The 27,474-nt window shown below is 38.4% G+C and overlaps 1 protein-coding gene across 3 annotated transcripts in view; it reads right to left on the bottom strand.

Moving 5' to 3' along the window:
* Positions 1–27,474, bottom strand: part of KCNQ5 (potassium voltage-gated channel subfamily Q member 5) — a 263,525-nt gene that overhangs the window by 30,590 nt on the left and 205,461 nt on the right. Inside the window, exons 4-10 of one of the 3 annotated variants that reach the window (XM_015284764.4) lie at positions 18,590–18,765; positions 18,050–18,175; positions 10,862–10,972; positions 9,043–9,138; positions 5,154–5,248; positions 2,936–2,962; positions 84–140 (exon numbers count right to left, since the gene is read on the bottom strand). In XM_015284764.4, coding sequence (XP_015140250.2) covers positions 84–140; positions 2,936–2,962; positions 5,154–5,248; positions 9,043–9,138; positions 10,862–10,972; positions 18,050–18,175; positions 18,590–18,765 — 688 coding nt within the window. The remainder of the gene's footprint in view (positions 1–83; positions 141–2,935; positions 2,963–5,153; positions 5,249–9,042; positions 9,139–10,861; positions 10,973–18,049; positions 18,176–18,589; positions 18,766–27,474) is intronic. The other 2 variants (XM_025148953.3, XM_040697580.2) reach the window with 2 other exon arrangements.

The raw sequence follows: 27,474 nt of genomic DNA on the forward strand, positions 1-27,474 counted from the left end.
AGGGAGTGGAAAATAAATGAATCATGCACCTGATGTTAGTTGGCATTCTCAAACATCATATGAAGAGGCAGGATGCTGAATACCTATGTTTCCGAGGGGTGTACATCCTGAAGAGCTTCTGTTTATTACTACAAAGCTTACTAGGAGTGAGGGGAGATAGAGGACCATGTTACTAAGCATTCCACTGCTAGGTGAGGGGTTAGGCTTTCCACCTCAAGTCAGATTCTTCATCACTGGCAATTCCTTTCTCATAAAGTGCATGCAGAGATAATAATTTACATTATTTCCACTTTTAGAAAAAACTATGATTTAGTAGATGAAGAGAATTCCAGAATATAATTCACATGCTTCTATCAGAGTACAGATGACTTTTTTACCCTAAGCTCCTATGCTTGCAACTCTTCATATAAAGACTCACTATTTACAAAGCTAAATGAAGCCTACACCTGACAGGTGAAATTCATTCTTTACAGATGCCAAAAGTATGTCCTACACACAGCATAGGACTGTTTATGTTCTGAAGATGCTATAAGACTCCTTGGTCTTGACCTCATTCCTTGCATAGGAAGTATTTCAGCTGCAGTATATAACTGAATAGAAATAAATACTATTTATGCTCAGTGTGTATTTACAGATATAGATAATTTAAAGCTTTCTAAACAGCTTGCAGAACTAGTTCTGCTTTACAGATACATCTCAGTTTACACCACACACTGACCAGAAAGGTTATTCAACCTTTCTTTTGATAAGCGATTAACTAGCATACATATGTATACTGTTTTGAGAAACACACTATGTAATGTGTTGAAAATATTTTTCTTAAAATCAGTATGAAGCTATAGCTGCAAAAGCATAGCTCTCTTAACTCAGGCAACAACATTCAGTTGCCTAATGAAAGATGGTAGGTCTATACATGACAATGCAAGAATTCATTTCTGCAAATATAAAATTCAATTTGATAGGCAAGAAAATATAGCTTTTACCCAAAGTAATAAAAGTTTTTTCTCCACTGTTATTAGAATAGAATAAAGAGCAAAGAGCATATTCAGAAAGAAACCCAATGCATTACTTGAACAAACATATCTTCATTTAAAGAGTGAAACAAGAAGCAGCTTACTTAGGTCACATAGCATCCCATGCAAGTCACTCAGCAGTGCAGTAAGAGAGAAGTTAAATAGTCGAGGACAGTCATCTCTAAATACATTGCAGCTGTTTGCATTTACATTTATACAACAGAACACACACACATATTTTAAGCGATATAAACAGCAGAACATCAGCGTAACAATGCAGTGAACAACTACTAACAAAACACACCTTTTTAAAAAGGCACTGAGTGGTCTGTAGGTTTCTACTGTAGACCAGGATCTCAAAAAGTTAACAAGCTCATTGTTATACCTACACTAATATGTAGCAGTGAACACAGGAGTTAAGTTTTTTGAAGGGGCAAACATCTTTCATTCAGTGAATATAACATGAAAGTATATGGCCAAATCACTGACTACTTCTAAATCCACAGCAGTGATCTCTAATGAGGGGCAGGTGATATCATTTTATGTCTTTTCCCCTTCCATCTAGCTTCTACATATTGTAAGTAAATTTGTGTCTTTAAGTCCTTATGGGTACAGCTGGGAATAAGCTCACTCTGCGCTAATCACTCTTTTGAAGATACATACTCATTTACTGTCAACTCCAGTCTCACCTTTAAAAAAGCTGAAAAGAGTTTTAAATGTTGTTACGGAGCATGAAACATGGCTGGCAGGTGTGAAAAGTTTTGATCGGGCTATAATAACTTAATAAGATCAGTTCATTGCCAGCATTCCTATAGAGGTAACGCTGGTGAAAGGTAACAGAACCAACAGTGGCAGTTTCTTGCAAATGCCAAAGTAGGCAAAGCGCTCCCAGGGGACACTTCAGAGCAAATCCATTCACTCCGAAGTTCTGTAATACCAAACATTCACTTCAGGGAAGAGGATGGAGTCAGGCAGCAGGGAACTGGTCTGAAAAGTGAAGAGGGATGAGGGCACTTTCTGTGAAGACTTTCCACCTGTTCTTTTGCATTTTAGGTACTGAAGTGCTCAGACTGCTCAGAGATGATTACATAAGCAAAAGGAGTTTGCAAACCACAGTAAAACTCACGGTAGATTCACTTCAGAAGTTGATGCATTGCTGATGCTTTTTTCTTGACTTCTGAACATTTTCTCCTTGGACATAAACTCCACTCTCCTATGACCCTGCTTTACTGATTACCCAACGCATGCTGACTCACTCCTAACTGAGTGAGGGCAGTATAACTTCTTTTGTGGACACTAGGACCTTTCCAGGCCCTAAATATTCAAGCTATACATAAGCAAGAGGAGAAACGTTTCCATGTATTGCCTTAAAACTGTGCATCTTTGAGGGACATGGCTTAGTGGGCGTGGTGGTGATGGGTTGGCAGCTTCACTAGGAGATCTTGTTTTTTTCCAACCTCAATGATGTTATGATTCTATGATCTCCAGAGCTTTATTTACTGAGTGAGGGCAGCCCTGGCTCTCCATGCTAAAGGCAACTAGTCCTCAGCCTGCATCCAGGCCAGGTGGCAACACAGCTGGTATTCAAAGCCACATTACACCACATGCCTCTACCCTCCATTGCAGCTGCTGGAAATGGCGTCAGTTTTGTGGCAGGAGTCAGTAGGCACATCCCTCCCCGGGAGCAGGGTCTGTAACAAGTACTTAGTGCTCAGGCTTAGAAAAGCAAACAAATTGCCTAATTTTTCCATTCAAGCAAATTTCAGCATCATTACTTTTATCAATACAAGTTAAACACAAATGTGATTTGTGACTATTATCAGTTAGCAGTTTATTGAACGTATCATACAGAGCATAAAACAGCAAAAAGCCTCTAAGAAGCAGAGATTTCAAAGGTGAAAGAAATAAATTAAACTACAAACCTGCTAGAAGCTTCCCCTTGTTCTTTTCTTCAGGTCGGGGAGTGGGAGGGAAAAACACATTTGTTATGCAGATAGTAATCACATTACTCAGCTACATATGATGTTAGATATATGCTAAACGTAAATGGATGTGTTAATTAGTGTACAACACACACGATACATTGCAACCACAAAAACATTCAAGCAAGACTCACAACTACAACGCTTCTGAAAAGTAAGCTTTCCAGTTGTTTTAACACATGCATAACATGCTTAGTACATACCACTGCAGACTGAGTTGGCAAAGCACTTAGGCAAAATGCATTGCTGACACATATATAAAAGAAAGCTGTAGGCTTTAAAAGGTTTAATTTTAGGGTATCACAGCAAAAGGCTTACTTAAAATAACAATTAGATGCACTTTCGAGGGACAGTCTTATTTTAGAATATTTTAGGTGGGATACAGCTTCATTATTTCATATCCATCTGTTTATACCAATGTTGTCTTCAACCTGTTTGTATAGGTCAAAATTTTTTGCACATTTATTAAAACCAGTATTCCACGTAACTTTTAATCTAAAATCTCCTTTTAGTTTGAAGCATTTTGGAGTTATGGTTATGGTAATTGATTGCTTATGGCTCTGTTCTTGTCAACTCTTTGAAATTCAAAAATCAGCTTTGGGTACCCAGCCAAACCTCTTTTTGGCTGAGTTTTTTTGGCACACGATTACCTTTTTACTGTCATGTGGATGTTCATCACCCAGCTTTGAGAGAAACCACTAATTCTCTTGCACTGTCTGCAATAACAACAGTTAGGATGCTTATCAGAGCTTTCCCATAAGGCTCTTATTGTACTCCCTTCTAATCCTTATTATCGTTTACTTCCTAATTGGTATCCTGTATTGCGTCAGTCAACTCAGGACTTTCTGGTAAATCTTTACTTGGACTGTTGAAGGGTCTTGGATGGCCAGTGCTCTGTGGATTTTCACCCACACAACGACAATGAATATTTTCTGTTTGCCAAGCTGTGATATAAGGTGTTTTTAGTTACCTTCCACTGACAGGGATGTATAACTGAGGATACAATTTCCTTTAAGGAAACACTAAATATACCAGAAGTAATGACAAGAAGCAGGAAATTCCCCAGAGCATTCATTTACAAAATGCTGTAAGGCTGTGTTCCTTTGGAAAGGTGTTCTGCAGCTATAGTCTAATACAGAGGCACAGTCTAGTCAAAGAGTGCAAAAATAGTTTTTAACTGAAGGAATAAGCTCTGTATTAATATTTTCTTTCTTAAACATAATTTTAAACTGGGCGAATACATATATTGAATTATATTGTTTCAAGGAAAAATTGCATTCATATGTATATTTGCTCAAATGCTTGTTGGTTGCTGTGACAGAAACAGGTATATGCCAAAGACAAAACATTAGGGATTGAGCTTCCTAGTGAGTCTGGTTTTGGTCACCCTTCTACAGCAAGAAGAAGATGCACTTTCCACTGTACTCTTCAAATTTAGGATGTTGATAAAACAAATCTAGAAGAAGAGCAGCTAGATATGTTTCTGTCCCATAAAAGCCAGGGTTTGGAGGAGAGCAGAGGAGGGGACAGCTGTTGGTTGACACCCCAGTGTGCATTTGCAGTGCTGTCATGATGTGCAGCTGGGACTGAGATGCATTCCCTGGTCTCGCAGGTCAGGAAAAGTCTTTCAGCCCTGATCTTCACCTGGAGCAAGCTGGTGTTTTACACGAATTTATACCAGAGTTTGGTTCAGGATCAAAACTTTCAAGACTGAAGGGAGCCATTTTTTCTTAGACAGTAAGAAGCACCTTCCAATAGGCACGTCCTTCTATAGATCTGTTGTAAACAATGTTATACCTTTACCAACAGCATGCAGGAGGAATTAGTATAACTTCAAAATGGGACTGTGATTATTAATGAGTTTGTTAAGGCACAGCTGGTATGGAGCATGGATAGTACTAAAACATTACCCTTGATAAATGTTTTCTCATTGAAATGTTTCTAATGCCTGTGTTCAGTGATACTTCTTAGATAAATTAAGGTGATTTGTATTTGTCTCTCTGTACTTGGCTCCCAGATAACATTGGCCTGATTTGTTAGTAGAAATTTTTTATAAGAGAACTCAAGAAGACAAAACAAGACAAAACAAACAAATAGTAATTCTCTATAAGCTTGAACAGACATCAAGAACGGCACCAGCTGCCATATTTGTACCTACTTTGTAGGGCTGCAGGTATGCAAGGCCTTCAAATGAGGCTTCCAGGTAGCAATGGAAACTGATTTCTCATCAGCCGCATAACTACGCCATACACACTACGTGCAGGATATATGATAAAAAAGAAAAACAAGGCAAGAGGGAGCAGGGGATGAAACAAAAAATTGAAAAGCAGATTAGTAACCAATACAAGTCATGGCTTTCTTTTATCATTCATAGCACTGATACATGCCTGAGGGGAGGAAGAATACTTTCATAATATCGCCAGGTGGCAGTCAGGTTTGTTCGGCTGGTGTCGGTAGAATAAAACCGCCAAGAAGCCTGGTATGGGGAAACAATAGAAAAGCACAAAGGAACCAAGAACATGAAGTGACAATGCCACCGCACTGGTTATGGAGAGAGTGGATTTTGCTCAGATTGGGATGTCTGTATTAGGGTGAGCAAGTAAATACCAGTAGAAACCTACCAAAGCTTTTGTAAATCAGAACATGGTATGGCAAGAGTTATTAGCTTCATGGAAGTACCAGAAAATATTCAGCATATAAAGGTGCCTGAAAAAAGCATCACAGTGATTTAGTTGTGACAATTCCATAGGGGAAACCCACACAAACTTGCAGTCTCAGGTAAAGAAAGTGTCATAATACATTTTGTAAATGATAATGAAAACCAGACAAAAAGCATTTAGAAGAGAAGTATTCTCTGCAGTTTGAAACACTGCTAAATGCTTAAAACTATGAATTATTTTCAAAGGTGAGTGACCAAAGCTTAGCACTGAAAATGTATTCAGCATTTAGATTTATAACTGCATGTGGATAGTAAGATAGATCCTCATCTTTGCAAACTGGTACAGCTTTCCTGATGTCAGCATACCTATATTAATTTGTACTAGCTGAGTATCTGTGCTTCCTGTATAATATCAAGCATTAAATGTCATCCAGGTATTCTTGTATGGAGTTTAATACCCTGTGTCATCCTGCACATCTCCCACAGATGCATCAAGCCTCCATCTACAGATGAAGAGCCTGTCTCTTACTTTGTAAATTGTTCCATTGGCTGATCATCCACATCATCAAAAATCTCCACAGTATTTTTAATATGAAACTTTTTGGTTTGGCTTATAGCCAGAGAAATTTGTTATGTTTCTATCTGCTAGATTAGATGGTCCTGCAGTTTCCAGCATTTCCTCTCTGGATTTATATTCCTCAATAATATTCACACTGCATGCTTCTTATAAGCTAAACAAATAGAGAAAAGTATGTTCATATTGTATATTAAGTATTGATTGTTGTGATAGCTTAGCTATCTTGCAGCCAGGTATGAGCTCCAGTAGGCATCTATTGCAACTGAGGAGTTAGCATAGGCAAATTCTACGGAGTAACTCACCAGAAAACAGACATTATCCTGATAAACTACAGTAGTGATTCACATGGTAGCTCATTGTCAATATCCATAATAAACAATTAAAAAAAAACCCCAACAGACCATGTTACAGTAGATTATATACAGGTTGAGATTCACCCTGAAATTCTAAACATGAAATTTTCTCCATATTTGGACTCACTTCCACCCTCCCCCCACCTTTTTCTTTGTTTTCTCCAGTTTTCCAGCCTCATTTAGAAACTGCAGTTGTTGATTTGATATGCATCCTGTTAGTACTGTTAGCATCATTACACATGGTGGTAATGTCAGCTTAATAAGTTTTTTGTACCTTATGTAACTGTAACAAATCTTGGCAAAGTAACATACTGGGAACCTGTATGAAGCTCTTCACCCTACTTCCCCACTCTTTCTCCTCAATGTTTCTTACTCTTGGTCAAGTGCTTTCCAGAGTTGCTAATATTAGGACAGAGTCCTCTAGTTATACACTGAGTGCACTGTTTCTGGATCAACAGTTCTGTACTTGGTATACTAAGCCATTAGGTTGGAATAATTCCAGTCTACTCATACTTGGATTCACTGTCATGTGCCTGCTCTCATCTTTACTATTCCGCCATACACTGGCAAATTGCTATATTGGCAAATAACACCATCAGCAATTTTATATTAATTTCCAGATGACTAAAAATGCTGAACATGAACATGAATAGGAAAATGCTGAACAATCTTCACTTCTTGGATCCCACCACAATTATCTTCGTTTTACAGTGATTTTGTCCACTGAGAGTCTCTTTCTGAGATCAGCTGCCTGCCTACTCTTAATCTGTTTAGTATACCATCTTTTAAATATTTTGACTGGATTTTCATACAACAGTAAGAAGAGGTACATCCATAGCCTAAATCTATTATATCTATCCTCTGTCAATCAAACTTCAATCTCATGGGAGCAGTTTAGAATATATGTTTTAGAAAATATCCAAGACTCTAATACTACAGTACTATAGACACAAAAGGAGCAGGTTTAGCTTTATTAACTATTACAATAATTTATGAAAGCTTCCAAAATAATGCCTCCTATTTATTTCCATGGGACCCACAAAAGATACAGAGAACACAATAACATTATTTGATAGAGAAAATTCTCAGATACAAAACACTATTTTTCAACACAGTCACGACCATTAGCTATGCATTTTTGCCAGGGATGAAGAAGAGCCTGCATGCCACGCTCATAAAAATCTACATGGCTTTCCAGAACATGGCTTGTCTTTCACATCGTTCTTTCCACTCCTGAAACACACCACCCACCACTTCACTGTGCTCACATCCACTGTTTGTCTCCATAAATGTTCAGAAAACATCAAAGAATGTCAATGGGTGCAATTTTTCCCACATGGAGGAATTCAATTCCACGTTTGCTTCACATGCACTTTCATGTCAGGCACCATGTCGTCTGATTGCCCTTCTGCACCCATCACATGGCAACAAAATGTAATGGAATATTGTGGGAATGGTTGAACCTCTACTGCTATATCACCAACATCTGCATCTGATGACACAGGCCAACACAATAAAATAGGAGGCATTACTTTTGGAGCAGCCCTCATTAGTGTTTGTAAGATCCCCTCTCAGTCTCTTATTCTCAAGGCTGAACAGCCTCAGGTCTCTCAGCTTTTCCTCTTAAGGGAGATGCTCCAGGTCCCTAATCAACTTCATATCTCTCCACTGGACTTCCTCTAGATGTACCCTGTCTCTCTTGAAGTGGGGAGACCAGAACTGGACACAGTGCTCCAGATGTGGCCACACCAGGACAGAGTAAAGGGGGAAGATCACCTTCCTCAATGCACTGCCTATGCTTTTTTAAATGCACCTGAGGATACCATTGGCCCTCTTGGTCACAAGGGCACATTGCTGGCCAATCTGTAGTTTACCAGACATCCTGGTTCTTTTCTGCAGAGCTCTTTTGCAGTAAGTCAGCCTCTTAATCTGTACTGATGCATACAGCGACACTTATTCTTAAAAAAAAAATTCTTTGCTAATCATTGATTGGCACCATGATGTCAGTATTGGAGCTGAAACCGCTTACAAAAATTTCAGAAGTTTTGGAATTTCTAGTGCCTACTTTTCGAGCTTTTGAATTGACTAATATTGAAATCAGTAGTCTGGACAGGACACTTCATTTTCAACAAGTACATCACTCATTGGAATACTCTTAACCCTGTATTCGTGAAAAGCAGCTTTACATGGGCAAGAGTGCTGCTCTGTCAGTTGGGTTGTCCAGGGATCAGTTCTAACTCATCACCTACAGAAATGCAATCAACTCAGTTTCTTTAGCATGGATGAAGAACTCACGAACTACAAATGGAAATTCTGTATACATGAAGAAATGTATTTCATGAAATTAATCCGTGTTAAACATTATTTCCACAAAACTTTCCAAACTGAAATAATAAAACTTGCTCCAAAATGTACTTTAAATCATCTACTATTATCTTTTTACTGGTTTCATATTTACCTGAATTAGACTGGCGGCTGGATTCCTTCTTTTCTCAAAGTGTTTCTGGCGATGCTGTTCCTGCACTTTTAATGCAAATCCTGAGCCAAGGATGCCCTGCAATTCAATATAGGTATTTTTATATACATATTTTTTTCTACAAATATACACAATCAGCTACAAAGTTTTGATCTGAAGTAATTGTATGTGTACTCCATTTACGTCTGCACAAGGCAGTATAAGGCTCAACAACAGTGCCCATATGTATTTAGACTGGAGACGCTTTATGAGATAACATCTGTGGTACTGTCAGTGACTGCTCACCCCAGCCATTGCCTGAGTTTGTGTTAGACTATATTTCTGCAACTCTGAAGGCCACATACACACAGACACACATACACACATCTATAGAGTCAGGCAGGAACATTCAGAGGAGAGTAAGCCATGAATAATGAAACAACCAGCTGACAGATACACCAGATGTATATAGAGATAACAAAGGTCATATCTGCAGTGCTTATTATAATTTTTGATTTTTGAAATGTTAAAAAAAAACACCTTACTTAAGAGATTAAGACCATTTTCTCTCACTAATTCCCATCTAAATAATCTCCACTGTTCATTCTAGAGGGCACATAAAAAAGCTGACAGTGAATCTTCTCCCTTTTGGTTTTTTTACTTTTTTATAACTAAGACAAATATGATTCCTGCTAGACAGACTCAAAGACCAAGAATGTTTCCCTCCTTGGCTTGGAAGGAGTACAGTATTTCTTCTGGACATGCCTGCATTACAAGAAAGAACATTTCCACTTGATTCTTAGCCAGGATAAATAAAAAATAATAGAAATGCACAAAAGATTCACACATATGTTTTACAAACAGATTCAACACAAAAGTGTTTGTGAGGAAAATCAATTTCTGTATATAGATATGACATGAGGAACAACAGTTCTGGCATCTCTAATACGTAAGGTTATTCATCTTTTACATGTTCTTTGCAGTCCTGCTAAGACTAACTTTCTTGCTGGAGATTACTAGGTAACAAAGATAATTAATTACAGTAGTTGTCATTAAATGTCAAAGATTCACAAACAGGCAGTGTAATATAATTATAATTATCACGCATTATAATGTCACAGGTACCGAAATACTCCCTTTGCATAAAATAAAAAGTAAATGTAATACATTAGATGATTTGATGCTGTTGGCAAATGCCGACTTTTAAGCTTGATTTGTTTATATTCTTGAAAACACACGTATTATTATAACATACATATTTTATAATGATCTGTAGATAATGAATCCAAGTATTAAAATATTGATGGAGTATATATTACATATGGAATACTAAAAAAATACAAATGTCACTTCTGATTTCCTGCTTATTTAATATTAATTTAAAAGAGAAAGGAAATCCAGTCTTTCACAGTTGCACACTACACTCAGAAAAATGAAAATTATCTCACTTTTCTTTTAATAGAAACTAACTCAGAAATACATATTGACTGATTTTTTAAGAACTCTCAAGGAAAGGCAGTAATATATGAGCCACAATTCATAACAAATAAAAGGGATTTCAATCTTACACAGCAGTGTGCTACCTAATTTAGGGTTATATCCCAGTTTGTCCTAGCAAAAAACTTCTCCAAAACTCACGTAATGACAGCAACACCACACCTTTTATTTGGGTGCTAGCAGTTCACCAATATTGTCACAGAGTAAAAAGCCTTAAGCAGTTGTTCCTCATTTAGAAAGTTTTCTTCAGCTTTTTGTATCCTAAGAGCAGTACGAGCTACTGAAGTTTCTATGATCGTTTTACAGTTTTTTCAAGCATACTCACAGCAGGTAGTGCAAAGAAAGAAATGCCAAGTAGAGCAAATCCTGCAGAAAGCAACCTTCCGAGCCAAGTAAGAGGAGTTTTGTCTCCATAGCCAATGGTTGTCAATGTGATCTAAAAAAAAAAGCAACAAAAGAATGATCAAAGATTACCAGAAGTCCCTCAGAGGTTTTTTCCACTATATAACTCAAGACACATGAAATATATACAGGTATTTCTAAAAGAGAAACGTACGTAAGTAACATGAATACATTATTCTATGAAGACTCAATACTACCTATAACTGAATAAAACAAACAAATAATAACCATGAGAAAAATACCTCAATAAGCAATAAATAAATAATAGACCAGAAGGTCTGGGATTTCACAGCTGAAGCAAATGATGGGAAATGATATAAATTGGGCAGAAAAAAGTGTCCTTTTCAGTGGATGTACAGATGTTTCACCTACTTTCGGCAGGACTGTACATATTTGCACAATTACACAAACATAAATTACACAGATAACATATTGGAGAAATACAGTAGTACTAATAGAAAATTGAAGTTCAAAGACAGAATATTCAAATAGCAGGAGTGGTTAGCTGTAGCATTTTCTACAAGCCCATCAGTACAATTTAGGCTAGGTCATCTTCTGAAACACAAAAAACTGCTAATCTAAGGCTGGAAGGAACTGTAGGAAGTTCCTTATCCTTTCCCCTTCCCTCTGACAGGCTCAGATAGACCTATGTGACTCCTCACATGAAGATAGAAGACACTGCACAGCTCCAGGTTGTCCAACAACCCTAGGCACTGGCTAGCTCAGACCAGTGTGGGAAGAGGTTGAGGAGAAAGAGGAGTGCATCGCTTAATTCCTTCATGAGGACAGTGCAGTGATAGGCACTCCAAACAGATGTTTCAAAAGCTGTGGTGTGGAGGTCAGCACCCTTGCCATTTAGCACCACAACAGAGGACGGCATAGGTTGATGCACGTGCAAATCACTGACTGCAGGCTGAGTACATGTACAGCAAGGGCTGTTGGGATACTGGTATGTGGTTGTGGTCTACAAAGCATACCGCTAAGGCAAAATAAGGCCAAAGTTCTGGCTTCATGCCTATGTGTGCCTGGGATCTTCCCCAGTCTAAAGAAATGTCCTCCAGACTATGTCTGGCCTGGGAGGTGTGCCAGGCCTGAACCGGGGACCAGACTGGCAGGACCCATAGGCCCACATACTGCTCAGCGCAGTGGTCAGAAGAAGGACAGTTGAGTGGAGGATTTCCGAGGCTGAGTGTAAGACTGCAGGGACTGTGCTCAGGCAAAAGCACACGCTATTAAAGGACAAAGATAGACAACGACCGGCTGAGTGCCAAGGACTCCAGGGCCTGTTATTAACGGCGAACATGTGCACAGAGAATTATTTTACATAGTGTACCAAATGTGGGCAAGTTCAGGCTTAGCAAATATTCTGGCAGTAATGAATTCTTCAGGAAAATGCCTTCTAGAGACAATATTTTGCTTTCAGCTTCCTCAAACTTCATTCCTATGAAAGACAGCCAAGCAATTCTATTTAATGTAGGGGTCACCACGGGACAAAAGAAGGAAAGTCTTTTGGAAGTAATTAGATTTCAACTATTTAAGGCTCCTTAGATAGTAAACAGTGCCTTTAATTGCTCCCATTGTTGGGAACAAACTGCGGATGTAATTTACCCTCAGAAAGCCATGGTGACTAAAAGACCCTGAGCTGAAATACCGCTGCAGCTGAAATTTCAAGTGGTTATCAAGTCTCAAGGTAGTAATGCTAGCCTGGAGGGACACACAGCTCTCCACCCCTGGGTACTTATCAGGTCTTGCTCTCCTCGCTCCTCTTCACTTCCCTGCCCTCTCTGCCCTGCATCCCCTTTTCCCAGCTTTCCAACCCAGGAAAGCAGAATTACCCACATTCTTGTGTGGTTGATTTTGGCTGTTTTGGCGAGTCGAGTCAGCTCACGGAGACATCTAACAAGCACCAGACCCTGCACAAGGCAGGCAAAGGAAGCACTTTCCTGAGACTGAATAATAACAAAGCAGATGAGAATGCAACTCCCTTTCTTTCCAGAATAAGTGAGCTGTTGTAACCATGCTCTTGAACTTGCAGAGGGGCTTGGTTTGGATTTATTCTGCTGAGCAAACAAGGTATTCCCAACTCTTAGCATTAGACAGCAAGTGCAGAACAGTCTGAAGCTATTAAAACCCAGAGAATAATGAAGCACTTGAACAAATGAATCCTTTGAATAAAAGTTCCTAATATTCATTTCCAGACCAATCATCATGAAGCAGTTTGCAGCTCTGGAATGAGCCTGGTTACTTGGCTTCTACCCAGCTCCCTATCTCTGCTGGATGCTGGAAAGTAGAGAGATCTTTCCTGCCTGGGCTGACAAGAAGGAAAAGAGACCTAAGTGTCTCTGCATATTAATGTTATTGTCATCTACCATCTTCTGAAACTGTCAAAAGATGAACTTGAACCTTTGAGGCTTGATATCTCAGAGTTATAAAACCAGGAACAGTCCTACAGAATTTATCTTCGGGATTTCTCCAAAGAAAGGAATACAACCATATTAAAGCCTCTTTTCCCATTTTTTTAGGTCATGAAGATGTCTATGAATGTCCGTGGCTTGTTGCTCATTTTGGGCTCTTTTATCTCAGGATGGTCTTTATACTGACACTCGGGTGTCAGAACTATACTATATCATATTACTTGACACCAAACAAATGGATTTGATCTTGTTTTATATTCCTCTGATCATACCACTAAGAAAATATTTTTCCAGATATCCTCATGGTCCAGTTCAGAAATAAACCTCCTCATGGGGAGTTAAGGGAGAAATGACCTTAAGTTCAAAGATAACTGGAGGAGAATACTGGGGACCTTTAGAGGATTCAAGTCTTCCAAGGACAACAATACCTAAGTAACAACAGCATTAATATCATACAAGACCAAGAGTAACTAGATCACAGTATCAATAAAACAGAATCTGGGTAGGGGTGTAACAAACCTATGGAAGCAAATAGGGATGAGTTGCTGATCTGGGAGGAGGTTGGGGCAGAGAGAGGAATGTGATGAAAAAGGATCAAGAAACAATAAAAGGGAAACCAAAGTGTGGGGATACCTGCTGAACAGCCCTCTGTCTGTCTGATCACCACAGCTTCAATAGGGGAAAACAAACCAAACATTTTAGTTTCTTTGGTTAGGATTCATTTCACCTAGCTTGAAACACAAAATGTTTAGGTGTTTTCACATGATCTGGTCACCCAGACTTGCATAATGGAAAGGAAGATTTCTTCAGCAGGTAACTCAACATATCCTAAAATGCAGGATTGGATAGATAAGCCAAGGAACACAGCTAGTCTCAAAAAACACTGTGATAGAAGTTGTGTTGTATCTCATTGCTAGAACTAATAAATGCGCTAATAATAAGTGAGGCAATACAATAATGAACGAGCTTATATAACCTAGGTGCCTTCAATCAGATGAGATCAGACCCAGAGGGCTTCCCTCTTCCCTAATATTTTTTCTGACATAATTTTATGTTCTGATAGCAGTACTTACCTTTTGAATCTTTACCTGACATCAATTAACTGAAAAAAATTTAGTTTGCTCAGACTATCATCACATTAAATTTGAAAAACACCATCAATATTGACTCATTTGAGCTAGTAACTGTGACAGTATTATTCATGGTAAGTTGTTTTGTTCACCTACAGCTCACTGTGGAGTGCCAGAGCCATTCTGAATCCAACTGTAACTACTGGATACTAGTAGAAAATAATGTTTTGTTATAAGAAACTCCGTTAGATATGTAGGAGAGACAGAAATCCTAATTGCATTACGTGTGCAGGTAAAAGTAAACAAATGCTGCTATGAACATGATCAGTTCTAGCTAACACTAACACTTCTCAGAAAATCATGTAAGGTTTGATTTTGAAAGACCTACTTTTTTTTTTTACAGGCTTTTTGTTCCCATGCAGTTTCCTTAGTTTTTTTTCTGTTAAAACATTTCTAGTAAATTCTGAGCTTGAGCTCTTCATATAGTACACACTTAAGGCTGTGTTGAGCAGCACCATGGGGACTCCAACCACAGGAGTATTCACAGTAAAAACATTAGCACGATGCTTAAACTGCATGTTGCACAGTACAATCTGCAACTACAGAGCAGTATTCAGATGCAAATTAGTATGCCATATCCTGCCTTTTGTCTCAGTGCAAAGTTATGGGCTTTCAAAATGAAATTCATGAAATGACCTTAGCATGGTACAACCCTCAAATAATGGGAATTAATGAATGGGCTAATTGCCACATGCTGGGTCTGGTCCTGGAGAGGAGTATAAGTGCCTCTAAAAGCTTGAAATTTAAGAACACAATTTGTGCCTGACTTCCATGCAGTCTTTTCTTTCTTCTACTTCTGCCATCATAGAATTCAATCTAGGATTTGGTAGATATTCTGTGGTTTAAGTAAGAACAACTTTTGCAAATAAACAAATCAATGAGACGGAGCATTGATTTCCCCTAGAATGCCACACAATCTGACCTTTTCAAAATCTGCATGTGGGTTACTCTGGCAGTAAAAACAACTCATGACTAAGAAGCACGTTACGCATTTCCCACATACTGTTTTACATATTATACCAAAAATACTATTACTAAAATGGCAAAGATAACAGGTAAAGGGGAGCATAGATTTTCAGTAATGTTGTGCACTTAAGTACATTAAAAATTTAAATGTATTCATGTCACACACCGGGGGAAAGAAGGAAAGGTACAGAAATATACAATACAGATTGTTTTCAGGTTTTTGATTATAATCTGCTGTTTTTTCTGTTGATGTCAAGAAAAGATTCCTATTTTCTCAGTTGCACTACTTATCTGACCTATGAGTCATACATTGTAGCTTCATAGTACACAAAATATTTTAAACACCACTTTGTACAACGATTATTTCTTAGCCGGGTTTTTCCTTAAAAAATAGCAGTCAGCAGGTAGTGCGGAAGTAAATTCTAAAATGAAGATCATATTCCTGCTGTCAGAGGTGCTCAGGAGGAAGGATGTGGATCTGACATGAGCCTCGGTTGGATGTTGGAGATGACATCTGGGTTTGCTGAGTCTTTCCCGTTCCTTGTGGGTCTGTGTCCCCTCGCCAGTGCCTGCTGGCAGATGGTGAGGCAGGCGGTAAGCCCCAAATCTCTGCCTACCCAGTGCTAAGTCACACAAAGCTTTGCAGACGTATAGGAGTTCTTTCCTGGGAAATTGAGTGTCTGAAAACACACATTCTCAGACCCATGTGCCACCACATCCCTCCTAAACAACCTACAGAGGGCCTCCTGCAGGACTCGCTGCCAACCAAAAAAGGAAAATGATGTTTGCAGACTATTGGAGACTGGGTATCCAAAGGGATAGTCACTGGCATCCCAAGCCAGATGCTTCACAGTTATGCCTGTGCAGATTGGTCGGAAAGCTGTAAATCAAATCTGGACCTCAGCTTTTGGAGAAAGTGAACATCCTTCTGCTTGGGATGAATTATTACAGTTACAGTCAGAGAACTTACAAAATAAACAGTTATGGTGAGACTGAGGGCAAACCTGCTTTGATGGCTTTAGCCAATGTGAATTTTATGTGCATTCGCAATACAGAATAGAAGCATGTATGCTATTAGAGATTTTGCCTTGACACTCTTAAACAAGTTTCAGGAAAAATATTTCTGTCCTTTTGTAGATGTGCAAATAACAAACAATAGGTCTGGCTTTTCCTACCTCCCCAGTTTTGTGCATGAGTACAACAATACAGTCACCAGGGAAGATGTGTAACAAATGATTACCCCTAGGATGAACAAATTTCAAACACACAGGCTAGTTATACTAATAGGAAATGACCCTGACCTTTGCTCAGAATGTAAATGAAACTTATTAAAAATACTTCTCAAAGATACAGTGCATTTTGGAAAAGGTTTTTGAATAGCTCTGAGTCTGCAAATACCACTGAATCCAAACCGAGTCCATTTTAGCAGAGGATCTGAGGTGAGAAAGCTTCATTTCTGCATCTCTCTGATCAGGAAAGGTGGCAGACTCTGTTTCAGCTATCGTGCTTATTCCAGGAAAACTAATGAGTGCTCTCGGTTATGTCAGCATTAATGATCTCACAGGCATCACTCCTCTATCCAGACACTATCAGAGCTCATGGTGTTTGCTCCACTGAATCAGAAGGACAAAAAAAAAAAAAATCCCAAAACAACAACCAAAGCCCTCCTCATTTTTGTACTGCTTGGCAATAGCTCTGCAATAAGCTTTGTTAGGGCAAGGATTCTAGCTCCTGTTCAAGTAACTCCCACATAGTACAGAGGTCTAGCTCATTACAGAGCATATTTTAGCAAAAAAAAAAAAAAAAAACCAAAAAAACAACAAAAAAACAACCAACAACAACGACAACAAAAAAAAAAACAACTTTACATTGGGCCACAAAAGAATAAATCAGCTACTTAGACACCCAGGTAGTCATTACTTCATTGTGCATTTAAAGCCTGGTTTATTTAAAAATATAAGCAGTCATATAATCCTCCTACTTTTGGAAAAGCAGTCAGGCATGTACTTACATCCCACAGATTTCAACAAAGTAGTTGATTTGATAGTTAAGCAAGACCTTAAATGCTCAACTAAATCAGGGCTTTTACACCTGTAAAAAACACTGCTGAGCCAGAATGAGAATATTTATTCTTGCTTTTTGTCCACAAGGCACAGGGAAGGAGAAACAACTTCATTCTAAGGGCAGTAAAGAAACACTTCCTTTCATTGCAAAGCTGATGTAAGAATTTTATTCCCACTTCCCTGATACTCCTTGCTCTGCAGCTTATACCTCTCATTTGGATCAAAGCAGCTCCTTGTGGGACATCACTGCAAAATGTATTACTGAAAAGATCTTGTTTAAAAAATAAAACGCTTTCTTCTCTTGGAGGTTCAGTGATCTGATCTGCAGCAGAAACTCATGAACAGCTGTTCTGCAGGATGGAGTAAAATGAACTATGGATGTACAAATGAATAGCTGGAGTAGGGAGACTCTGGAACCAGCTTTCTGCCAATGGAAACAATTCACTGAACATCTCATTAAGTTAAAATCAACAGCAGGTGAAATCCAAAGCACTCTAGCATACTCACAAAGCAGTGTGTATTATTTTTGTGTACTTACTGTGCCCCACCAGAGAGCATCTGCATATGTGGAGAACTGATTATTTGCATCTTTTTCCACCAGATAAACCAGGAAAGATGAAAAGATGAGTACTAAAAATCCTATGTACCAGGCTGTGATTAATTCCTAGATAAAACAAACAGAGATTAATATCCATTTGAATGATTGAACAGAATGGCATTTCGAGAAAGACACAGTGAAAATATCTATATACTTTTTGGCATTTGAGTAGTTAAAAGTCAAATGCTTCCCTGCTGATGCAAATTTTCTTTAAAAATGGACCAAATCTACTCCTTTGATGCTCCAGGAACTTCACCAGTATACGCAGAATTACAGTAGCACATTAAGTCCAACATTTTCAACATATTCCAAAACCTTTTAGTATTTAATATGGCCTCACATAACTGTATCAATGCTCTACACAACTCATGCTATTTCAGGAAATTCTTGATATTCTGCTCAAAATTGGTTAGTATTTATTCCCTTGGATTCTTGCTGAATCCAGTGAAGACCTCAAAACCAGCACTTATGATTACATACCTTGCTATGTGCATAAACTACTGAACCTAATAATTTCCAAGTGCCTCCTCTTCGGTCCATGCGCACCATACGAAGGATCTGTAGGAAACGAAGACTTCTCAGTGCTGATGTTGCAAAAATGTTACCCTGAGTTTTTGCAGAAACAACTGCTATTGAAGCGATGAGAACAATGATGTCTGAAAGAAATACATTATAGAAAACATTAATGTCCATGTACCAATCAATAACATGTATTGTTCATGAGCTGACTGGGGACAAAAGAGAGACTACGGGTGGGAATCCAAAGCAGAGAATCCTGTTTGAGACGGGGATGTGAAGTTAGGGCTGGAGTCAAAGTATGCCCTGAGATATCTCTAGGGTGAAAACTGATGGCAGTCTTTTTGAAAACATGTGAATAAGAGGAGCAGATTTGAAGGATCCTCATGTTTGAACTCTGAAGACCGGTGTACTACCTGAACAAATTAGTAGACGGTCTTGAATGTTTTCCCCTTTCACATAGCAACTTTCCCATTGAAAAGCCAGAAAAGAAAAGAAAAAAAATAAGAAAGAAGAAGAAAATAGAGCTGCCTCAGTGGTGAGAGTCCAGTGGAACCAGACTTATTGGTTTCCTGTGAGTCCAAACATTGTTCAGGCATATAGTTTCTGGACCCAACTCCTCTGATGTACCATTTCCCGGAAAGGAAAAAATACAGTGCTGGGCACTCAGAAACATTCTTTTAATTGGCAGCCTAGCAAGACTTTTTTGCAGCTTAGCAAGTGTTAGGATTTATTTCTTCAGGTCACAGATTCAAACTGTGAGAGCGAGCTTGTTCTGCATGAACTAATCAGCCAACTGCCCTTTGAGCCAGAACAGCATTTAAAGGAAGATGAGAAGATAGCAGTGAAGGCACGAGGATACTGCGAGAAGGAATAATGTTCTTTTGCGATGATTGGGGCAGACATACTAGTACGCAGAGAGTGGAAAAGGACAGAGCAAACTCTGTTACTTCACCACCTCATCATTAATTTCCTGACCTTCTTTAAAAGCTTAAAGTCTTTTTTAAACAAAGTACATGGTTTAAATCTTAAGATTTTGTGCTGTTTCTATACTAATATGCAAGAATAATCTAAAACCATATCCACAGATGAGAACTTCATGCTGACGTGAGTTTTACTTCTTTTGTGTTAGGTATAACACTCACCTTGTGCCAACATGGCCTTGCCATCTTACCGTACTACTAAGGGTACAGACACTTTTGTGGTTGAAGGAGTGCACTGTAAAATTGCACAAATCCTCGCCACAAGTCAATAGAGGTTTACATGAGTTCAAAACCAACTGGATAATCTCAGAGGAGAAAACAATCCAGGTCAAATAAACACCTAGACCCTACTTCTGGCTCAAGAAGTCTCAAAGTATCAGGCACTAGAGGCTGAGAAATATTACTGCATGCTTGTCCTCCTTGTGTGATCTTCCCTAATCATCCATTACTGGCTAGTGTCACTGTTGGACAAGTATACCAGCCTGGGTTGACCTGCCTGCCTTCTGCTCTGACATTTTATAGTGCCTTTGGCTTCTACATAGATGGATCATATTTGGCTACCATATAGTCGGCTACTGTAAAACTGAATTTGCTTCTAGATGTAAATCTAACAAGTTTAGAGAGCCAGAAATAGATAATATATCCTGGGGTGTCTGCACAGTGCAGAGCTCAAGAGCATAGTAACCAGATGCAGCAGGTCTGGGTAAGAATTCAGAAACAGGATAGTTGATTGGGAAAAGTTAAAGATGTCAACAATCCTAATGGGGACCATAAAAAGAAGTGTGGTAGGATTCATCTCCATGTTAAGACATTTAAAGTCTTAAGTTGTGAATCAGGTGCCTAAATACCCCATGCAGCACAAGGCAACCACGTCAACTAAGCGTGGTGTACTAATCCTTAGGAAGGCTCCTGCTGACTGCTCAGCTGACTTGTGCTCAGGGTTTGGCACGAAAAGAGGATTGTTTCATCTGCCTGAATTTATTTGTCCAGTGCCATCTGAGATGCCCTAAGGTATCTGAGACATCCACTGGGTCCAGTAGATATGCCCTCAGACTTGGGAAGCCTGTGCCCTTCTGGAGAAGTAGCTGGAGAGCAGGGAATATCATGTAACACAGGACACCTCTATTTATCCCACTGAACTAAGTCCTAGATCTTGTCCGACTGGAAGTACGGATGTGCAGCACATACATACCCACCTACAAGCAGTCTTCTATATTTAGGAGTGTTTATCTGGATCTGAGGCTCATGTAGGGTGTGCAAAAAAGCTGTGAGCAATATGGACTGTGTTGAAGAAGTAGTATCTCTGGTTACTAAAAGAACGTCACATTTAGCTTGGCTTGAACCACACTGCCCTGAGCACAGCAGCAATATAGCAGCCATTTCTAATTAGAGGGGGGAGCTAGCAGCAAATCCGATATCATAAAAAAAATAAAAATAAAAAAAAATAATTAAAAAAACAGTGTGTACTTCAGAAAAACAGACTTAGAACTTGGAAAATATCATCCAAATTTTGGGAATTATGTTTTTGGTCCAGAAATGATTTATGTGCTTTTGGAGAGTTTTGGTTTCCCTCAGCTGCTTTCAACGTGACTTTTTTTTAGAAAAGCAAATGATTTGTCTCTTCATTTATTCTTTCCCATACCAGGAATTCTGGCAGCTTTTGTTATAACAGTGCAAAAAATTCAGACTAATTCACTTGTCCCAGCACCACACAGCATCTGCTGGGAACACCCTGTCCTTCTGCTCCACTGAAGGTCTCTGATCCCTTCTGACCATGTGAGATGAAGATGCCAACAACAGCACAGCTTGTTTCTCCCTCTCTTTAGTATTAGTCCAATGGAGTTACCAACTCATATAGACCTTCCAAGATGGAGAGCAGAGATGAAGAGAGGTAAATTGGAGAGGAAGGCGCAAGGGAGCGGGTGAGCAGAAAATGCATGGACACCTGCTTAAAAACAGTTGGAAGAGGGAAGAGAGCCTTCCCAGTCTACTGGTGCTTCTTTCACACCTTTCCCATCTTCTTCACCTCTTCACAATACACTCCTCCTCCAAAAAAAACTCCTCAGGCTGGGAAGGAAAGAATGAGTCCATTTCCAAAGGCAGCCCTCCCTGGCTCTGTTTCCTTGGAGGTAGGCAAGCAGATTATTTCAGTGTAGTTTAACTTGCCAGGAACAGGTGTAAGATAAATCAGAATAAACCTCTCCTGGAATGAAAACAGAGTCCAAACAAAAAGTTGCAACAGTTTAAAGTCACTTCTGAATATGTCAAATTTGCTTTCTTATCTAAGCATATCTGTACTGAAAAATTAAAAGTTGAACACGACTCTTTCCCCACTACATTTTTATCCAGCATAGCTCAAGTGTCATTTCCTCTGGCTTATAGGTAAAATCTCCATGGTATTTCTGTATTTTAAGAAGGCTTTAAGAAAATTCTATCAATATTTTCCTCTTATCTTTTAGAGGCTAAACTGGAAAATCAGGAACTAAAAAATAAAGCCAGAAAGTGAATTATGAGCAAGATCTTAATTTTATAGAAGTAAATACAAGTATTTCAATTAACTGAACTGGTACTAAAGATTCACTCTATCTTGATCTAAAGCACCGGGAAATGCTGGAATGTGAATGAATAATGGGCAGTATAGCTCCAAACATTCCAGACAGATGTTCCTGAAGCACACTTATTTCTTTGATTCTGTGATTACACAGAAGCTTTGTTAATAGTAACTTGGTAAAAGCTTTTTCACGTGACAGTCACTATGTTAACACCCGATGGGCCCAGAAAAAAAGAAAACTGATGAACCTAAAATGATGCATATAACATATTACATTTTTATATTGTCCAGTCTCATTAAAATTGTGACATGTAAGACAAGTGACTGAAGCCCAGTAATGCAACAACCTGAAACGCAGCAACAGCTCATGAAGGATGCGCTAATCTGAGTTCCTCACTTCACAGTGGAAGGCTATGTTGGGCCAGCTTACCCTGCTCAAGCATGGCCAGAAACTTCTGGCCATATCAGTTGCTGATGGACATGTAGCTACCATTTCTAAACTGTAAGTACTTCCAGTGGTCTGATCGAGAGAGTCCTAATTATAAAGACAAGCCTCACAAAAAATCATAATGGGTTGTTTTATTTGTCATGGTTTTTCAATGCAACGTCCCTACTATGAGCTTTTTGGATGCTTTAAATTTTTATACACCGGTCAAAAAATGGGAACAGATAAAACGGTGAGCACAGAAACCTTACTGAAACATCCCAAAGCCTTGATATGGCTTGAGAGGAGCCGTGAAGAGAACAGTTTGGAAGCGTTGGTTGATGAAAGATTCAACGTGAGCCAGCAATGTGCATGTGCACAATTTCTCTCTTTTTCTTGCATCTTCTTCAAAGCATATGTAAATAAAAAGATAGTGTCAGCTTTTTCTGCACTAAATACTGATGGGTTGGAATGTCCTTTCCTTCTAAATAAAAATACCACTTTGAAACAGTACTGATTAAATGGACATTGCAAGATTTTTTCACTGTCTTTATCGGAATAGAAAATGAGTAGAACAAAGTAGAAAAAAGAGTAGAAAAAAGAAAAAAAATGAATTTTCTATTCATGAAAATGGATAGAAAAAAGCATTTAGCCATTTCAGGATCATCACTGTATCTCCAAAATAGTATTTGCTATAAATTCACAGAAAATGCCATGAGTTTGCACTAGTTAAGAACATACAGAAACTGTAATGATTGTCAATTACCATGTCTGTTCCCACTACAGAACAGAGATGCACTGACCTAGGACGAGAGTAGGACGTATCTGCCTCCAGAAGTGCAGGACCAAGTACAATACCTGAAATGTGTGGTTTATCTAGCCTTCAGCTGAAACACACAGAGAAAATTCACTGGCAACTGTGTAACAATATTTAGGCTATGCTTAGGATGTCCTTCTAAGGTTTACTTTCTTGGTTGAGAGTTACTATTTATGATTTGAAGAGGTCTCTTGTAGCGATCATTTCTCATGAATAGTTCTCAGGACAATTAACTACCCTAATTTCAAAGTTCCTCATGAAAACAAAGCAATTTAATCCTGTGATGTAGCTGCTGAGCTCTATAATCTACTAAGAGTGTCAAGCATGCTTTGAAGTCAACTCCATATGGTGACAACAGTACAGGTTACACTCATATATGCATACTGCAGCACAGTGAGCAATTATTCCTGCTTGTTAGGGGTTTAAAATAAGTTTGAATCCAGACTTACTACAACACCCACATAGAAATAATTAACAATTTTATATTCTGAGTCACAAAGAGGTGTATGCGAAGGTAGAGAATGACCAGCATTTCAGTTTTCCTGATATTTCCTCATATACCAGTCCTTCCAAGCACTTTATCATGCTTATTGCTATTGTCAGAACTCCCTTCATCTTTTTCTGCAACACGGCTAGTTGGCTGGAGCCTGAGAGTGTCATCTAACCAATGTAGAAATGTACTTTCAATTTTAATCAGACACTATGGCACACAATTAACACAACACACATTCTGGAGCACCATACTCCAGCATGCCATGCTACAGAAATATAACAAAATTATTTTCAATGGCTCTATCCTATACTGATATCAACTGGCTGTTTAAAGCAGTTAAAGTACAGCCTAATGATTAACACCTGCAGCAGTACAGGAAAATAAGGTTTCTTTCTTTTTTTTTCTTTTTCAGATTCTTAAATTTATACAAACTCATCTACAGGAACAGCAGACTTTTTCAAAGCCAGTAACATATCCAGTCTGGGTGTACCTTATGCTCCTGTAGGTTTGCATAAAAAATAAAGGAAGACATTCATAGAGTTTAAGGCAGGCTTCTGAATACCCAAACAGAGGAGCATTCAGAGAGGAAAATAATTGTATCATTATTCATTGAGCACTTGTTGAGAAAGGTCACAGAATGGAAAAGGTCATCTCAACCGGCTACAAAAATGCTTTTAGCTTCAAACAAGGGATTAACCACTTCCCTCTACTGGTTCAAGGAGGCAAAGAATAAAATCCAGCATTAGAGCATGATGCAATAGTTAATTTGTAAAGAGGCAAACTGTAATGTTTTTGCCAGGTGGCAGTTCCTTTGCTCGGTGAATAGTCCCATTGCTACAAAATCAGAGGGATATTTCACATAGTTAAAGCAACAAAATCTGGCCTAATATGTGTTGAACTTTCAGTGACCTCGTCTAAACATTAACCTCAGAAGTCAAGAATTTTCAATATTTTTGTTTTAAAAACCTGCAAAATCTTTTTTGAAAAACAATTTTAGGATTGAATCTGGAATTAAATCTCCAAATAGAGAGACAATCGAGATCGTAATAAGAGAGATGATGGATGTTATCGTATTTTTTTAATTGTCTCATTGGAAGAAGCAGCAGTATTTATTGATAAAGTCCAGTTCATTTCGTATAAGACTGTCAAAATCTGCAAACTGGATTTTTGGACACTATTCTGGAGACATACAGTCTTTTTAGGTTACCTGAATTCACCCTCTGAAAAGTGATATGATGTTGTTTTTAAGCCTATAAAAAATCATTTTGATGTCATCCATTGAATGATATCGCCTGAACATCTCTAGAGTAATTTGGGAGCAGCAGGAAACTGCGTTCTGCACTTTCCATGAAAACCTGAGTAGATTTGCAGAAACAAGACCTCAGCTTTGCAAAAAACAAAAACAAACAAACAAAAACAACCCCAAATTATATATATATATGTACATATATAAGCTTAACAATCATCATTAACAACAACAAAAACCCAAGCAATACAAGATACTCTTGAGTTTTGCATACGCTAAAAACAATGGTGCTTAGTATCTTGAGTCCTGACAAAATTTGCTTACAGCAGTGTCTGAATATAGGCTTTTCTTTTCTGGTCAGAGATCAGATCTCTCTGCTTGGATGCCAGACAGGTTATGATTAATCGTCACCTACTAGTAAAAGTAATTGGCAGGATATCTTCAGGAAATTCTTGGGATAGATGACGCTGTTTGATTTTTGCAGATGTTGTTGTCACTCCAGCCAAAAGGTCTTTGGGTTTTCAAATATATGACACTCTCTGGATGGAAACTGTCTTAATTGTCCTTGCTGGCAAAACATGTTGGTGATTTTGCTTCCTGTTGTAATTGTTTTTCAAGATGTGAAACTACTTGGTATTTTTAGAAGCAAGAAAGTGAAATAGGTTTGCGTACCAAGATCCTTTTCGGAGATAAACACAGATGAGTGTGAAAATTGACTTTTATTGCTGTAGAAAAACAGGAAGACAGGACTGCATGGCAATCGCACACAGAAAATTAAGAAGTTAGACAAATGTGTAATACTCTCTAGGTACTGAAGTGGAATTTAAGAAAAGCAGAAGTTACAACTTTTACTCTATTGATTTTTTTTTTTCTTCCAACAATGTCTACATTAGTCACTGGCTTCAATTCTAAGGAGTGCACTAAAGCTGATGTGTGCGTAGAAACTCAGGCTTTCTTACTCATCAGCTGAGCCTTACTCCAGAGACAAGATCAGAAGAGACAAATTGTCTTGAACCTTTCTTTCCATCTCTATTTTTCATTTGCAATGTACTGAAATCATATGAGCAAGCAAATTATTTTAATGTGAAATGAAAGCGGCTTCCTGGAAATATGGACATTTCTTTGGGATACAAGTTAATTTTACAGAGCTGAAGTGTGTCTGTTTAGACAAGCAGCTCACCAATACGTAACCTTATATTTTCTGGCTGAAAGAAAACAGTAGGAACTGATATTACTTATGATAAATTACATTAAAATTTACAACATGCATATGAAATAACACATGGTGTTATTTATATGGTGTATAAAATCTATATAATAACGAAACAATATAAATGAAGTGTAACAGTATAACACAAAATAAGTAACATTTCACGTATTTTCAGTGCCATGGAAAATAAGCACTCTTAACAATCTCAGGTGCAGCGTGGAGCCAGGAGTTGGACTTGATCCCTGTGGGTCACTTCCAACTCAGGATACTCTATGTATGATGATTCTATGATTTCAGGTTGTGGCCCAGGCTTCCATATGCAAGCAACAGAAAATATGGTGGGAAGTGGACATGGGGGAACATAAAATAACTGTGCTATAGAACTGCTGCTAACCATTTGCTCATCTGTTTGAAAGCTGGTTCAGCAGTTGGAGTATTTCTTCATACCATCCGAAATAAAAATGATTATCTTAAGAATTCTTGCTTTAACCACAGGAAATATATAATCTCGCTATACCAGGGAGGAGACTATCCCATGTTTTCCCTATATATGAATACCCCAAGCAGCACCAGTGAATCCCTTTCTTCACAGGCATCTCAATCTATCTTTGCTACACCTTGAGTAAAACCCTTTACCATACAATGTAGTCATATGTTGCTCCCAAACAAAAGGAAATGAAATTGCCAACAAGTCCAAGTCCTTAGCAAAGCTAACCAAATACAAGAAATTTGGCATCTGTACAATTTCCGAAATACAAAAACAAGGTATATTTTCTAAAAGTCAGCATTGGGTGTGATTATTATTTGACAGAAATACAAAATATTCCTTTATAATGATCCAGAATGAGGAAGATGGGTCAGATTTTTGTCATTTTTAATTGAGGTAAACTAACTTCATTCTCAAGAATGGATCAAGTGATATTACTCATTAGGATGCCCATGAGCTAGTAGTACATGTTTATTGCTGCTGTGTAAAAGTAGCACATTTTCAAGTCCTTATGACAAATGTATAAAAACAGTATCATTTTACCTTCTGTTACAGAGAGCCAAAATACTTCTCAGTGGGCTAAGAATCACAGTAGCTCAACAATGGGTCCAGAGGAGAGCCACTAAGATCATCAGAGG

The sequence above is a fragment of the Gallus gallus genome, chromosome 3 (assembly GCF_016699485.2).
Source record: "Gallus gallus isolate bGalGal1 chromosome 3, bGalGal1.mat.broiler.GRCg7b, whole genome shotgun sequence".
In the NCBI taxonomy this organism is placed as follows: domain Eukaryota; kingdom Metazoa; phylum Chordata; class Aves; order Galliformes; family Phasianidae; genus Gallus; species Gallus gallus.